Source organism: Triticum aestivum, chromosome 2B (assembly GCF_018294505.1).
Source record: "Triticum aestivum cultivar Chinese Spring chromosome 2B, IWGSC CS RefSeq v2.1, whole genome shotgun sequence".
NCBI lineage: Eukaryota > Viridiplantae > Streptophyta > Magnoliopsida > Poales > Poaceae > Triticum > Triticum aestivum.
This window is the reverse complement of record NC_057798.1, coordinates 315,908,753-315,926,429: the sequence shown is the minus strand read 5'-3', so window position 1 is coordinate 315,926,429 and position 17,677 is coordinate 315,908,753. Positions and strand designations below refer to the sequence as shown.

General features: G+C 45.4%; 1 protein-coding gene and 1 long non-coding RNA gene across 6 annotated transcripts; one reads left to right on the top strand and one right to left on the bottom strand.

Annotated features, from left to right (window-relative positions):
- Window positions 1-641: 641 nt before the first annotated feature.
- Window positions 642-1,218, top strand: LOC123044824 (uncharacterized). The gene is made up of 2 exons (XM_044467700.1): window positions 642-788; window positions 864-1,218. Exons 1-2 carry the CDS (start codon window positions 779-781, stop codon window positions 1,154-1,156), a joined length of 303 nt encoding a protein of 100 aa, XP_044323635.1. The 5' UTR covers window positions 642-778; the 3' UTR covers window positions 1,157-1,218.
- Window positions 1,219-3,102: 1,884 nt separating this feature from the next.
- On the bottom strand, window positions 3,103-7,035 carry LOC123044823 (uncharacterized). 5 transcript variants are annotated; one of them, XR_006420517.1, is made up of 5 exons: window positions 6,653-7,035; window positions 5,293-6,477; window positions 4,538-4,760; window positions 3,413-4,425; window positions 3,103-3,302 (listed from the first exon to the last, which is right to left on the bottom strand). It is a non-coding gene; the product is annotated as an uncharacterized lncRNA (long non-coding RNA). The 5 variants fall into 5 exon arrangements; XR_006420514.1 differs by having other exon boundaries at window positions 4,587-4,760; XR_006420513.1 differs by having other exon boundaries at window positions 3,413-4,760.
- Between the last annotated feature and the right edge of the window lie 10,642 nt (window positions 7,036-17,677).

Genomic DNA, 17,677 nt, shown 5'->3' with positions numbered 1-17,677 from the left:
ATACAACAAGGATCTACTTGGTTCCATCAGCTGCTCCTGATCAGATCGAAGCCCCTCTCACCAGCGATATGTACCCAACTGCCTCTGTTGTGGGAACCAGACACCACGCGGTAAATGCCTTGGTTCTTATATGTTGAGTCTTTTGTTAATCTGGACATATTCGTTTGGGTGTCTATTCGTGGTGTCTATCATACAACAAGGATATAATTGGTTAACTCTTCATCTACAGGGTGACTTGACAGTACAGGCGCGAGAGGAGGTTTCCGCTTTAATGCGGCGCTTTCAGAGGGGAGAAACTATCCCACCGCGAGAGGGCGTCTCATGGTTGAGGCGTCTTGATGACAAGCTACGGGGGATTTACGCTGCTGTTACGTGTAGACGGTCTTCGGATGTTGCACTTCCTCCTCCAGCACATCGTCCGCCACGTCCCTCTGTACAGCATTCAGAACCACGACCCTCTGTGCAACGTTCACAACCACGACCTTCTGTGCACCGTGCAGAACCTCATCCTTCACAGCCAGGGAGCTCTTCCAGGCATGAGCCACCTCCTTCACAGCCAGGGAGCTCTTCCTGGCATGAGCCACCTCCTTCACAGCCAGGGAGCTCTTCCTGGCATGAGCCACCTCCTTCACAGCCAGGGAGCTCTTCTTGGAATGAGCCACCTCCTTCACAGCCAGGGAGCTCTTCCTGGAATGAGCCACCTCCTTCACAGCCAGGGAGCTCTTACTGGCATCAGCCACCTCCTTCACAGCCAGGGAGCTCTTACTGGCATCAGCAGATGGAACTAGGTAACCCTACTCACTACGCTGTTGTAACCCTACATGCATTTGTATCAATTTTACAAGTTTTTTACTTTACCGCAGGCGGCAACCTGTCGCAACCGTTCATGCATTCAGAGCAGTCACCCATCCTTAGTGGTGGTGCTGATTACTTTGAGGGCGACCGCGAGGATGATGACCATGCTACAAACATTTATGGCTTCTCGCAGACAGTGTTTCACACTCCACCACCACCACCGGCGCAGGAGACACAGACCGTGACAGACGAGGTTAACTATGGTCGTGGTTATCGCGAGCCTCGTCCACCGCCTCAGCGCTTATCGCCTTCCGGTCCTCGCCCGAGGAAGACCCAGACTCGTCGCCGTCCCCCGCAGTGATATGCTTATTATCTATGTATGACTCATTATCTATGTTACTATCGCACTTCCTTCTATCTGATCAGGAGACATATATTATGTATGCGAGAGACATATTACTATTAATTCGCATTCTTATTCCAGTTACATTTCCAAATAGATTACAACCGATAATTAAGATACAAGTACATCTGAATTAAACGGTGCGGCTGAACTTGTGCAATACATCTTACATACTACAAAATGAAATTCAGATAGAACATAATGCCCTACAATAATACAATACAAACTGGAATACATCTTACATACTACATGAAGTCATCATCGTCATCCTCTGTTGATGCAGCCCTCTTGCCCTTCGACGATGCGGTCCTCTTGCCCTCCGTCGATGCAGAACTCTTGCCCTTGCTGGATGCAGAACTCTTGCCCTTGCTGGATGCAGAACTCTTGCCCTTCGAGGATGCAGAAGTCTTGCCTTTGGACGATGCAGAACTCTTGCCCTTCGACGATGCAGAACCCGGAAGCGGCGGCATGAAGACATCTTCGTCGTCCTCGCTCTCCTCAGTCCATAAAAATGTATTCTTTGCTGCAGTCCTTCTGAAAGTTTCACTCTTCGGCTCCACTACCTTCTTCCACCTTTCATGCAACCTAAGAAGTTCTTGACGTACCTCCTCATAGGTCCTTTCAGGCCACCCAGACCTACGTAATTGGTGAGCCAACTCATTCATTATGGTGTCACTACCGGTGAGTTCGTCCCATGGAACTATCCTATTGTCCATCCTGAAATCGGTAACTAGACTCAGAAGAGTGGTGCTCATCCCAGGGTGAAAACTACGATCGAATGGATAATGGGACATCTCGACTACACTACACTGGAATGCTTATCCACCTTCGCCTGAAGGGGGTTTTATAGATACAGAGGAGAAAATAAGGCGGGAAAGAGTTGGCGGGAAACGGTTGGCGGGAAACGGGTGGCGGGAAGGGGTTGGCGGGAAACGGGTGGCGGGAACATATGGCGGGAAGGGTTGGCGGGAAACGGGTGGCGGGAAGGGGTTGGCGGGAAACGGGTGGCGGGAAGGGGTGGCGGGAACATTTCAGCACGAGCCATGCAACTTCGGCCTACATGAGACCGAAGTAGTACTTTTCGGCCTAGACTAGACCAAAAAGTCTATTTCGGCCTAGCTTTGGCCGAAATGCTCCACTTCGGCCTAATGATGGCCGAAACTACCTACTTCGGCCTAATGATGGCCGAAATCACCTACTTCGGCCTAGCTTTGGCCGAAAAGCCCTACTTCGGCCTAGCTTTGGCCGAAAAGACCTACTTCGGCCAAAGGATGGCCGACGGGCTACTAGTTGTGGTTTTTTTGCATTACGTCATATAGTTTCCGAAAATGCTATAAAATCTATCACAGTTTTGAAAAAAATTCTCATTTTCAGATGTTTGGGTTAAGGTCACTTTAAATCTATAACCAAAACAATATGGCAAACAAAGTATGCCACTGATGATTTATTTCCTATAAGAAATGGAAAATAACAAGAATTCAAGACACATAATTATATCTGAACTTAACAATGAACCTAATCAATAGAAGTTTGTACTGTTGATTGAACTTTATCTCTCCAGTGTACCTAAGGACAGGCTTATAAAAAAAGTGAATTTCATGATCTGATAGATAATCTGAGCACACTTTGAACTTAGTAATGAACACTACCTGAGCACAACGCAAAGAAAAAACAGATGAAAATCACTTTGCAAGTCCAGAGAGAAAAAGAAAAGCATTAGGAACTGTGAAATGAGGTCTAGCTGAAAACTGCATACAGTTCAATGAATAGGAACTGTAAAAAAAGCTAACTAATGCAAGATGTCCTTTGTCCTCTAGAAACAAAAATGGGGAAGGTTTTGAGATATATTTTGTAGCACGAAAAAAACAATATTATCCATTATTATTTGAACATGCACATACCACTGCTCTAGTTTACTTTATTAAAACCAAAGCAATACAAGGTGCTATCTAAACTACCACAATCAATATCCATTGCATCGAAATTGGAAAGTAAAAAAAGGATAAAACAAGAACAAAGTCATGAACAGAGCATTGAGGAATCAGTAGAACAATTTCATGCAAGAAGAAAGAACTCACCCACCTAGAGTTGCTTGCTATAATCCCTGCAAATCAGAAGAACACCAATAACATATCGAGATGCATAAATAGCGACATCAGGAGGAGATTATTGAGAGAGAGAGAGGGAGCGGTCAGGAGCGGAGGGGAAGCTCACCTTGGCATCAACCATTGCTTGATGCTCGTGCCGCTCCTCAAAATCTGCATGTGGTTACCTGTCCATGCCGCCGCACACATGCTGCTATGCGGAGACACCTTGTGTCGGTGCAGATCCTGGACACCTCCTTTTGCCGCCGATGTGCTCGTTGCTTCCCTCTAGCACGAACGTGATCCTCCCGTACGGCGCGCGGGCCACCATGGCTGAGCTCTCATACGCGTCGCCGTTGCTTGCTCCCTCGGTGGCAGGGTTCCTCATGTACGGAGGGGCTCTGTACTGGCTGGGTTGCTTTGGGCCTCGCAGTGCATGTTGCCGCCGGCGTGCTCCGAGGCATACCTTCTGTGTGTCGGGCAGGCACGTTCCAAGCCGTTATACACGCCATCCTAAAACGCCTACGGGGAGGTCACGCCCATCTTACCGAACTTTGTGCACCGTGCATGTTGCCGTTGCCGCTCACGCCATCTGCTCGTGGTCACCTGTCCCCGCTTTCACACACATGCTGCTATGCGGAGCAAGGTGGATGCAGAGGTGGCAGTGTCCAGGAGTTCCATTTGTTATTTTCTGAACAATTCATATATTTATGTCACCCCAATCTATGCTCCAGCCTCTTTTTATGTCATATATAATCAATTTAAAGGACTAACAGACCTTGTGCCCGGGTGTGGGTGTGTGTGTCAAGTAATTGTAATCCATCTCTTTTTAATGGAATAAACAAAAACTGTGACGACCAAGAACAAGAAATGTCTACTACTTCAGTTACATACTCATATTTCAAGCTTTCAAAGTATATATATTTTTCAGGTCTGGACAGATTCAAGCAATCGAGAGTATATTACCCTTTTGGTTCAAATTAAATGGCCCAATCTTCCATCAGATTTACATGGGGCTTAGAGTTCAGAACAGGCTTACAGTTCGATAGTAATTCGTGAAGACAGAGAAACTGCAACAGGGTACCTTTTCACATGATCAGGACATAAAGGCGTTCCACATTTGACAGCAGACAGGGGGGCCTCCTGCAAACCAGCAAGCAAGACACCTAGGTTCAATCTCTCTATCATAAATGAAAAGCATATAACTACTATATTCCTTATAAATTAAAGATGTTTAGAAATTCAATATATTAACCATCAAAATCAAGGTGCTGGAGGAAACAAGAGGCAAAGAGAGAGGGCACCAAATTAGCTTTTTAGTCCACCCATGTCACGCCTCCCCGTGATTAGCCTTCCTGCTGAGGCATCACTGAGTGGCGATGCCATCGCGGTAGAGCTCTTGGACAAGACAACCCTCCTTAGTTCTTACCATTCTTCTTTAAAGAACCAAGTATATCATCATGATGGCCCGTGAACCCCTGTAAAACGAAATGATAGCAGTTAATGGCATACATATATTTATAAGAAAACATATATATACTATGCATGCCGCAAACTTTGCTCATCTACGAAACAGAATATACTTCATCGTTTATATGGGTTGGCATATTATAGTACTGCACATGTAGCAAAAATACCAAGCAACCAAGAACCTCCTGGATCAACTACAGAAACAACCAAGATGCACTGACTTTTCAATACAAATGACTAAACATATATAACCGCGGATGCGAAAAAAACTTTACTCCCATGCATTGCAAAAGTGACCTCATTATGAATCTATTTTTAGATGAGTACCAAACAAATTTCTAGTGAAGTATCATCACAAAAATGGTAATGGTAACTGGAAAGGACAAAGGCTACACAATTGTTATCTATGAAAAACTGGAGTAACTAAATTTCAAAGACCAATGGTGGTGCAAGTGGCATATTATGCCATTTTGAGCAAAAACCATGGAAGGTAAAATGCAGCACAAAGGAATGGAATTTATTCAATCACTCTGAGAAGACCTGGCTGGTAGTAATGAAAAGTGTGTATTGGCGGCCATAGACAATGAGATCATTCAGACTGCGAGCTTCCAGTCGACCACCATATGAACCAAACATAACAGCAAGCTTCCAGCCAGTCACCGTATGAACCGAAGACCAGTGATCATCCAGCGGACGACCATATGAATTAAAGATATCAACTATATAAACAGTACACTTTTCAGTAAAGCTTGAGATCGTTGTAGTAAAGGGTGTAGCTAGAATCTGGATCATAGATTCATGTGTACCTGCAGAAAATAGGAAAGGGGACATGAAATTATGCTGATAGAAATATAAATTCAATTGTGTGATTACTAATTCAAATTAAAAAGAAACTCATGAGGTGTCACCGGCAGCAGAACCTACACCTCACAAAGTAAAACCTGCCACCAGCGGCAAGGCAGCTAAGCAAAGTAATTGGTAGTTCTAATGAAACTAAAGATCTTAAGCCTGGAGTGCCCTTCAAACTGAACCAAAACAACTGAATCATCGCTAACAAATTTTCCTTACATACATGCATACCTAACTAATGCACATGTGCTAACAAAAGAACATAAGAAAACATCAATGAATAACTATTCAGAAGTCAACATGGCTGAGAACCCAGGGATCTAAATAAGACGTGTGCAGATCCCATTTTTATGCCTAGGTAGGCAATTATACCAAAAAACAAAATGAGATGGGTATGGCTAAAAGCATAAGAGCATACTGCAGATTCGTGTAACAAAATACGAATGCCTAGGTAAGCAATTCAACCAAAAACAACTGAAGAAAAATTAAGAATCATAAACTATACACTTCATTTCTCTTGCAAATTAAGCCATCAAACTAATACTAAATAGACCTTGACCTCTATATTTTTTTTTGGATCCAGCTATACAGGATTAAAATGTAGAGATGCTAAATGTTACAGGAAACTGAACCACTACCATCCGCGTGTGGCGGTAGGCAACAGAGAGAGAGATGGATTGAGCGAAGCTTAGTCTTAAAATTTGATATCCATGTAACTAAATCTTGCCAATTTCTTAGTATGAACCGAATGGTATTTTCCTTGAAAATTTACATTCTGATCACTATTTCAGAGGAAGCAAAACATCATATCAGAGATTCAGAGAGGCATCTCAATCAACTTCTACACTGCATTGAGAGTTGAGACAACATGAAAAGCTGCAAAAAAGAACCTTCCATCAATAATTCTTCAATACTGAAGGGAACAACCCTTCAACAAGAAACAAGTCATATTCAGACTAACTGAAGAGGGATAACCATTGTGCAACAAAAAACTTGCCCCGTTCTAGGTATGCTCAGCTATGGAGGGTGTGACACTGCTCCCGGTGCTCACCTCGTGCTCGTCCTGCTGGGCAGAAGAGGCGGCATGCCCGGCGAACCTCCCATTAAGCCGAGGAGGGAAGGGGTGATGAGGAGGGCAGGGAGGTGCGGGCTCGTTCACCAGATACGCCGCCGCCGCCGCCCACACGCTGAGGCCGCCGTCCGTTCCACCACCGCATGAGCCGCCTATGGTGGGGCCATGGTGAGGAGGGAGCCGCCTATGGTGGGGCCATGGTGAGGAGGGAGCCGCCTATGGTGGGGCCATGGTGAGGAGGGAGCCGCCTATGGGTGCCGTGGTGAGGAGGGAGAGAGTGCGGCCGCGAGGAGGAGCAGGAAGGGAGTGGTAGCGAGGAGGAGGAGTGAGGGCATGGCGGCTGTGGATTGAGGCTAGGGCTGCAGTTGTACCCAATGGGCTCTCCCTGAGGAACAACCAATCGCACCCTATAGCTCCGCACCCAGCCAACGCACAGTGGACCCATCGATGAACTGGCCCACTGGTCATACACACGTGAAAAACGAAACGAGGTAAAACATTCAGTCAATATCTAACGGCTCGGGGAAGAAGAGGTGGGAAATGCAGCATGATCGGACGGCCAGGAACAGCCTAATCGAGAGAGCTCTATGGAGGCAAGTTGGCTAGCATCCTTATAGGTTTAAATGAATAGAACCTTGGAAGAAATGCTCATAGGGTTTGGCAAAGAAGTAGAAGGAGATAAGGATAAATCTAAGGCACTGGATTTATGAAGGATTTGAATAAAATGGTTTGGGCATTTTTAAGGATATAAAAATAATTCATGTTTGAATTAAATTCAAACTTGAGCTATTTTTGAACCCAACCAAAACAAGTCCAAATGATCTAAATTTTTGCAGAGAGAGTCTAAGCATTATTTAGGATTTATAGGGAAAGGTGGAACATTTTCCCAAACAGGAAAAATGTCACAAGAACAAAAAAATGGAATAAAGAAGAAAGGAGAAGTTAGGATGGGATAGAAACTTGAGTGAACTTGATGAATGACTGTTGGTATGTGCATGGTGAAGAAATGAGGTGGAGATAAGAAGAAGAGGGTTCACACAAGAACACATAACAAAACTTAAATATGCAAACCAAGGCATGATGATCATAATGCAGTGCAATGAAATGACAAGAGGCACGTCACATCATGAAGCATATAATAAAGCAAGATGATCATGGAAACAACAAGGATGGCATACTATAATCAATAATGAACATGATGCAAGAAGAAAAATATGACAATGGTACTCAACATGATCATGGCATCAACATAGAGGAATAAAATATGCAAAATAATTACGATAATGCAACAAACAAAATAAATACACGATAACAACAAAAAGAAAAGGAAGTCATCTGGAGCATCGGTCTCTGGGCGTTACATGTTCATCCAGCCCTCCACCGGCTACTGTTCAACCAACCCTCCACGGGGGTCCTATTCATCCAGCCATCCATGGGGTCCTGTTCATCCAGCCCCAACCGGCTTGATCGGGGTCCTATTCATCCAGCGACAACGACCTCTACTACCACGGATTCCTATTCATCCACCCCCACTTGGAACTGTTCATCCATCCCCCCCCTAACAACACTCACTGTTCATCTAGAGGCAGCATCGATCGGCTTCAGTTAGCAGCAGTAGCAAAGGAATTGCTCGATCGGGTTCAGTTAACAGGCATCGATCAATCGCTCGGGTTCAGTAATGCGTAGCTTGCAGTGCAATCGCTCGGGTTCAGTAGGCGAACGCCTCGCTCGGGTTCAGTTAGAGCCCAATGCCTCGCACCCACGCGCGTGTGTGTACGAGAGAAACGCGCAAACCTCCGTGCATCGCTCGGCCCCGACCATCCATCGTAACCGGGAACACCCCGATATTTTCCTCGCCCTCCCTTCTACCATGGTTTTTTCCGTCATGGACGGCTCGAAGAATGTCATGCAGCTGCGTCTCTAGCCCGCCCAGGACGAAAAGCCCATTTTCTGTCATGATTTTTTTGTCATAGAAGTAGGAGCCCAACACATCTATGATGATACCGGGTTCTGTCATAATTATCGTCATAGAAGTGTCATAAGCATCACAGAAAAAAATTCGTTTGGCCCAAAATGACATGGATGTGTCTTTTTTTGTAGTGAACAGCAGCAGCATACTCCTTCTTGAGCACTTTCTTCTTTGAGGTCACCTCCTCATCAACAACAAAATCCTCATCCTCTGAATCTGAGGTTCTCTTCTTCCTTTGCCTAATAGCAGCCCTAGGCAAATTGCTTGGAGTGCTTCTACTACCTTCATCATAACTACTATTGGAGGGACTAGTCCCTCAGCGAGATTCACCTGCTCCTCAAACTTGTTCTGACTGTCACTGCCCTCTAACATCTCTGAAATTAACCCTTTGAATAGATAGGTATAGGTAGAGTGGATGAGCATCACAAAGTATAGCTATTTTGCAAAAAATATTGAGGCAAAAACTTAACTTTAGTTTTCTGCAGAAAGCATTTCGGAGCTACCGATATCACAAACTCGGTGACACTGAAATGCAGTTCAGTGACTCCGAGATGCTAGTATTTCACAGAGTGAGTGATTTCGGTCACATCGATTAGTACGCTTCGGTCAAACTGAGTTGTACTTGTGCAATGGCCTGAGCCAAATAGGTCAGACTGAGATCCTCAGATCGGTCGGTCCAAGATGACTTCGGCGGAAACCTAACCCTAAGTTTTTGCATCAAATCGATTCTAATGGAACTTTTCGGTGGATAGATCGACCTCATTCGTGGTAAGAATAATGGCAATGATCTTTGTGCAAGAATCGGAAAAAGGAACACACAAAGAGGTCAAGTCCGTACCCTAACTTGGTGATGAACTCGCTACGGCGACAACGGCGGTGAGATTTCCATTGACGGCGACGGGAATGCTACCTCTTGAGCTTGCATTGGTTTTCCCTTGAAGAGGAAAGGGTGATGCAGCAAAGTAGCGTAAGTATTTCCCTTAGTTTTGAGAACCAAGGTATCAATCCAGTAGGAAATAACGCACAAGTCACCAAATACCTGCGTAAACAATCAACAACTTGCACCCAACGCGATAAAGGTGTTGTCAATCCCTTCACGGTCACTTGCAAAAGTGAGAACTGATAGAGATAGATAAACGGTAAAGTAAATATTTTTGGTATTTTTGGTTTATAGATCGTAAAGTAAAAGATTGCAAAACAGTAGATCGGAAACTAATAAGATGTAAAAGAGATTCAATATAATAGAAAAGAGACCCTGGGGCCTGATACGTCCATTTTGCATCATGCTTTTATATCGATATTTATTGCATTATGGCTATTATTACACGTTATGTCACAGTACTTATGCCTATTCTCTCTTATTTTACAAGGTTTACATGAAGAGGGAGAATGCCGGCAGCTGGAATTCTGGGCTGAAAAAGAAGCAAATACTAGAGACCTCTTCTGCACAACTCCAAAAGTCCTGAAACTCCACAGAAGTTATTTTTGGAATTAATAAAAAATATTGAGCGAAGAAAATACCAGAGGGGGCCACCCACCGTCCACGAGGGTGGGGAACGCGCCCTACCCCCTTGGCGAGCCGCCTGCCTCGTGGGCCCCCTGGCAAGCCTCCGGTGCCCATCTTCTGCTATATGAAATCTTTTACCTTGGAAAAAATCATAAGAAAGCTTTCGGGACGAGACACCGCCGCCACGAGGCGGAACCTTGGCGGAACCAATCTAGGGCTCCGACGGAGCTGTTCTGCCGGGGAAACTTCCCTCTGGGAGGGGGAAATCATCACTATCGCCATCACCATCGATCCTCTCAGCGGGAGGGGCTCAATCTCCATCGACATCCTCACCAGCACCTTCTCCTCTCAAACCCTAGTTCATCTCTTGTATCCAATCTGCTAGCTAATCCTTTTACAGGAGATGGAACATTGCATCCTGATTTGCACCTAATCTATGTGGATAAAGTTTGTGGATTATTTAAGCCTGCAGGTATGCCCAAGGATGTTATCAAGAAGAGGGTCTTCCCTTTATCTTTGAAGGGAAAGGCATTGACATGGTTTAGGCTATGTGATGATATGGGACCATGGATCTACAACCGATTGAAATTGGAATTTCATCAGAAGTTTTATCCTATGCATCTTGCTCATCGTGATTGTAATTATATATATCATTTTTGGCCTCTCGAGGGAGAAAGCATCTCTAAAGCTTGGTTGAGGCTTAAGTCAATGTTATATTCATGCCCCAATCATGAGTTCTCAAGAGAAATTATTATTCAAAAAATTATGCTCGGCTTTCTCTCAGTAATTGCTCCATGCTCGATACTTCTTGTACTGGATCTTTTATGATGAAGACTATTGAATTCAAATGGGATTTATTGGAAAGAATTATACACAACTCGTAAGATTGGGATCTCGACGAAGGTAAGGAGTCAGGTATAACACCTAAGTTTGATTGTGTTAAATCTTTTATGGATACCGATGCTTTTCGTGAATTTAGCACTAAATATGGACTTGACTCTGAGATATTAGCTTCTTTCTGTGAATCATGTGCTACTCATGTTGATCTCCCTAAGGAGAAGTGGTTTAAATATAATCATCTCATTGAAGTAAAAGTAGTTGCACCTATTAAAGTTGAAGAAAAGACTATCACTTATAATGATCCTGCTAAGGCTTCAACTGTGGTTCGTAAGAGTAATACTAGAACACCTACACCACCTGAGCAAATTAAAGTTGAACCTAGTATTGCTATGGTTAAAGATCTCTTGGTTGATAATATTCATGGGCATGTTATTTACTTCTGTGATGAAGCTGCTAGAATTGCTAGACCCAATACTAAGAATAAACATAGACATGTTGTAGGCATGCATGTCATTTCTGTTAAAATAGGGGATCATTGTTATCATGGCTTATGTGATATGGGTGCTAGTGCAAGTGCGATACCTCATTCCTTATACAAATAAATTATGCATTGCACCTGCTGAGATAGAAGAAATTGATGTTACAATTAAGTTTGCCAATAGAGATACTATTTCACCAGTCGGGATTGTTAGAGATGTTGAAATCTTGGGAAAGTTAAATATCCTGCTGATTTTCTTGTTCTTAGTTCCCCACAAGATAGCTTTTGTCCCATCATATTTGGTTGACCCTTCTTGAATACTGTTAATGCTAGGATAGACTGCAAAAAGGATGTTGTTACTATTGGTTTGGGGGATATGTCTCATGAGTTTAATTTTGCTAAATTTCGTAGACAACCCCATGATAAAGAATTGCCTAGTAAGGATGAAATTATTGGTCTTGCTTCTATTGTCGTGCCCCCTAATGATCCTTTGGAACAATATTTGCTAGACCATGAAAATAATATCACTACTGGAATCTGGCATTTTGCCGTCTGCCTCCTCTTTGCCGTCCGCTTCCACAAAGCTGACGTCAAAAAAAGGGTCGATGGCCCGTCAGCTGCTTCTTTGCCGTCAGCCAGCTGACAGCAAAGAGCTAGAAGGCAGACGACAAAGAGCCAGGTGGGCCCCACAGGGCACAGTGTGGCTAGGTCAGCCTATTTGCCATTAGCCTAATCTTTGCCGTCTGCTTGCCGGACCTTTGCCATCTGCTGCCAGACAGCAAAGAAAGGGCCCAGCTAACGGCGTCTCCCTTATGCTATGCGCGCCCTTTGCCGTCCGCTAGCGGACGGCAAAGAACGTGCCCCCACTAATTAGTAACGGCCGCCCCCTCTCTGTCTCTCCGGCCCCACCCCACCGCTCTATCCCCTCTCTCTCACCCCTCTCTCCACCCCGCGCCCCCACTAACCCGCGCCCGCACCGCCGCCGCCCAACCCTACCGTCCTGGAGCCCTGTGGCCACGTCGCCACCACCGCCCGGCGCCCCCTCCGCCCGGCCATTGCCGCCCCGCAGCTGCCCCACCTCGTCACAGCACCACCCCACCGCCCCGGAGCCTTGCGGCCCCGTCGCCACCACTGCCCGGCGCCCCCGCTGTCGGGCCAGGCTCGCCGCCCTGCCCCGCACCAACCCCTGCCCCGCGGCGGCGCCCCGCCCCCGCCGCCCCGGCGCCCGCTGCCTCCTCCACAACCGGCGAGCCTCCCAAGGCTTGCCGGCCCGGCGGTTCCCCGGCCCCGCCGCCCAAGGTGATTTTTTTACTGCTTTTTTGTATTAGGTTTAGGTTTTACTGGTAGATAGTTAGAAGAAGAGGTTTTTGTGTTTAGGTTTAGGTTTTAGTGGTAGATAGTTAGGTTACTGCCAGATTTTGGTTTAAATAGTTAGAAGAAGAAAATAATTGAAAAAAGAAATATAAATACAAGAAGAGGAAAAGGGGAAAAAGGAAGAGGGTTGCCGAGGGGATAGATGGTGGAGCCAGTGGGTCCCTCCGGTCCCGACGCCCATGCCAAGAACCCCCGGTCCGAGTGCTGACCCATTGACCGTGCTTCGACTGTTCTCGGTGTCGATGGCGGTCGAACACCATTGCGAATAAAGGGGGTTAATTAGGGGGTTCCTCGGTGTCGATGGTACCGTAAACAGCAAGTATCGTCAGTGCGAGGTACATGTGGCCATTGGTGTCGAATACTACATCCACATCCCACAAGTCACATAGGGGTCCTGCGTCCAACAGCAATAGTTATCAGCGTTGATGGCGGTCAAACACCATGGCAAATTTGTCTGGCAGCCGAAGAGATGACGATTGAAAGCTAAGTGTTGAAACTTGAAACACCCAAACTAACTCAAGTCGGTTTGGTTGTTTGAAAATTCCAAAACTTGGCTTTAATCCTCATCGCAGAGGCTCCCAGACAAATTCGCCAAGGTGTTCGACTGTCATTGGCCACCAGAACTATTGTTGCGGGATGCCGGGCGCTGGCTTCACTTATGGGATGTGGATCTAGTGTTCAACACCGACGGCCTCATGTACCTTGCACCCATGGTAGTTGGTATTTAGTTTACCCGAGGACGAGCGGGTTAGAGGGTTCCTCAGTGTCGATGGTACCGTAAATAGCAAGTATCGTTAGTGCGAGGTACATGTGGTCGTCGGTGTCGAATACTTGCTATGTTACTCATCTTTCGATTTAAATATGCAGTTATTTCATCGTTGCGAGGGTCTAGTGTTCGACGAGCTCCACCCTGCGTTCGTTGGTGAGCACAAATGACATATCCTCCCCCCCTTCATTTACTCTGTTCCGGTCTTCGTGCCGATGAAACTTGCTAGTTATAGGTGTCAATCATTAGTATGCATAACCACTATGCGTCTCCCATTCGAAAGGGTTACATATATAAATATGCATGCATTTGCATATTTATAATCATGATTCTTTCGAATTGTCCAACGTTATCCCTGGACAGCCCGAGTATGTGTAGATTGGGTTCATTTTCCCATATGCTCAGCTCTGGATCCGATGCAGAATTTTGTCAGTGCCACCCTATTGTTCTCCGGGTACACATCCTCTCTGCTTATTGCCGAGACGTGTATCAGGAGAACAGCGGAGAGGTGCTGCCAAAATTTTGCATCGGATCCGGAGCAGAGCATGGGAAAACGAACCCGATCTACACATACTCGGGTGGGATTAGGACCTATCCTTACCTATTAGCGTGTGGTTGCATGGACATAATAAAACTAACAAACTCCATTAACTGATGGATATGGTTTGCCTAATTATGTATATATTTCTTGTGTGTCCAGTAGGAAGTCAATATGAGTGATCGTGCGTGGATGTACACCGGTTACACTAGTCAGTATGTTTGGACCGAGGAATGGTTAACAAAAACTAAGGGGTTTGTTAGAGCCGCATTTGCAAATGGCCAGAAATTTAGCTGCTGCCCCTGTGTCCGGTGCGACAACTATAATCAGAGGGACGAGCTTAAAATGAGTAAACACCTGCAGAAGTTTGGTTTTACGCCTGGTTACACGGTCTGGACATTACATGGTGAGTCTGCCCAACGTGCAAGAGCCGAGGTGGTTCATCCTCGCACCGACGAGCATGATACCGGGACTGCAAACATGGTGCAAGACTTTGATGATGCTCGGGACTCGAACGAGGAGATGGAGGAATCTGCAAAGGCCTTCACTGAAATGTTGGAGTCCTCAAAACGTCCTCTCACGAGCACACTGAGCTTTGTCATCTGGATGCCATCTCACAAATAATGGCTTTGAAGTCTCAATTAAACTTGGGCAGAGAATGCTACGACACGATGATGACAGTTTTCGGATGATTTCTACCCAAAGGCCATGTGCTACCTCCAAACCTGTACCAGTCAAACAAAATCCTCCGTGCTCTTAAGATGCCCTATGAGAAGATACATGCCTGTGAGAAAGGATGTGTCTTATTTAGGCTTTAGTATGAGGACTTGAACTATTGTCCCATTTGCAATTCTTCTAGGTATGTTGTGGTAGACAATGGTATGGGTGAGAAGACGCAGACCAAAATACCCATTAATATTCTTCTGTATATGCCAATCGTACCAAGACTTCAACGTCTTTTCATGGTCGAAGAGACAGCCAGACAGATGACATGGCACAAAACGGGCAAAAGAACCAAACTAGATGCAGATGGGAATGTGATGATGGTGCACACATCGGATGGTGAAGCGTGGAAGCGCTTCGACGCATTACATAAGGAAAAAAGGTAGATCCAAGGCATCCTCGAGTCGCCCTCAACACAGATGGGTTCACTGTGTTTGGTCAGATGGCAGCCCCATACAGCTGTTGGCCCGTATTTGTCATTCCACTCAATCCCCCCTGGAAGATTATGCAAAGAAAGAACATTTTCCTGGCGTTGATAATTCCAGGGCCCAACTATCCGGGGAAGAATATGAATGTGCACATGCAGCCGCTTAATGACAAATTGCAAGAAGCTTGGGATAATGGGTTCAAGACATACGACGCCTTTAGCAAACAGAACTTCATAATGCATGCCTGGTACATGTACTCGACGCATGACTTGCCGGCGTATGCGCTATTCGTTGGCTGTTGTGTGCATGGAAGGTTCCCGTGCCCCACATGAAAGGGAGCTCTTGAGTTTCGTTTGCTGACGGCGGGGCGCTAGTATAGTTGCTTCGACTTGCATAGACAGTTTCTAGATCCTCGCCATAAGTTCAGGAAAGACAAGAAGAACTTAATGAAAAGTAGAGTTGTCAAACACTCTGCACCACCTGCGTTGACAGGCCAACAGACCCTAGATCAGCTAAACACTCTCGATCCAGATCCAGAGCGTCCAGGGTATTTCAAGGGGTATAATAAGGAACACACATGGACTCACAAGACATGCTTCTGGGATCTGCCTTACTTCAAAGACCTCCTTTGCCCACACAACATCGACGTGATGCACACTGAAAAGAATATCGTCGAAGCCATTTTTGGTACATTGTTCGGCATAGAGGGGAAATCAAAGGATAATACTAAGGCTAGAGACGATCTAGAGGAGCTCTATGATAGACCGTTACAAAACATGCAAGAACCGAAAGGAAAGCGGAACTAGAAGAAGCCAAAGGCATGTTCCAATCTTGGAAGGCCAGCTATGAAGGAAATTCTTTTGTGGGTGAAAATGCAGTTGATGTTCCCCGATGGGTATGCAGGAAATCTAAAGAGGGGAACGAGTCTTGATAAATTGAAAATATTTGGTCTAAAAAGTCATGATTGGCACATATGGATAAAGCGGATAATGTCGGTGATGTTACGTGGCTTCATCGCTGAGGATGAATGGCTAGTACTGGCAGAGCTGAGCTATTTCTTCCGTGTTCTTTGTGTGAAAGAACTATCGCCTGGCCTCCTAGAAGAAATGGAACAGTTGGCGGCGGAGTTGATCTGCAAGTTAGAGATGATCTTTCCGCCAAGCTTCTTTAATCCAATGCAACACTTGATTTTGCATCTCCCGACCGAGGCACGATTGGGGGGGGGCATGCAAAATCATTAGTGCTACTCAACTGAGAGGATGCAGAAGACGCTTCGAGCAAAATGTAAAAATAAACGTAGAATAGAAGCATCGATGGCTGAGGCATTCATCACTGAGGAGGCGTCAAACTTCCCGACAGCACACTACAAAGCCAAAAAATGTCATTTGCATAATCCGAAGCCTTGGTACAATGCTGACGAGCCTACAAAGGGTCAATCCAACCTCAGCCCATTCAAAGGGAATCTCGCACCATCCAGTGCTTGGAAACCGGTATCATTGGTTCTTGAAGAATGGCGGACCATTTCGCTATATCTCTTTAACAACCTAACAGAAGTGCGGCCGTACATCGAGTAAGATATCGTTACATTGTTTCGCAACTTCAAATTTCTTTGAACTGCTCTTATTCCTGGATATTTGATGCAGTCGATACGTCACCATATCCTCGTTTGGAGCGGTGATCCAAAAGGATTCCATCAAAGAGTATGAGCTTCTAGCAAAGCAAGGAGGCGAATATCCCAGTTTCATCTCTTGGTTCAAAAACAGGGTAATTTCCATTAGACCCTTTCATTTCTTTGGCTAATTTGTGACTAATGCAACAATCCTTTCTTATTAAACTTGTAGGCTAATTCAGAGATTATGGATGCCGAATTGAGACAAGTAGCTAATGGTTCGGACTATAAGGTCACTTCATTTGACAATTACGACATCAATGGGTATCAGTTTCATACCTATGGCAAAGAGCTATCTATGGCCGACCAGAAGTCTACAAATTGTTGTGTCTCTGCTATCGGCGAAGGAGGTGTCGAGTATTATGGAAGAGTTGAAGCAATTTATGAACTTCAATTCTATGGTGATAACCCACCAAACGTCGTACTCTTCAGATGTTATTGGTTCCAGCCCAGGGAGACTCGAAGGACTCATGAACATATAGGGCTAGTCAAAATCAAACAAAGCACCCATTTGGATGTTCCCGATGTCTATATTACGGCTCAACAGGCAACCCAAGTTTTCTATCTACCGTGGGCCTGTCAAAGTGATCCAAATCTCAGTGGTTGGGATGTCGTTTATGAAGTGCCGCCACGTGTTAGACCACCTCCCCCCAATGAAGAGGATTATGAACATCACATTAACCAAGACACATATGATGAAGGAGAATTCTTC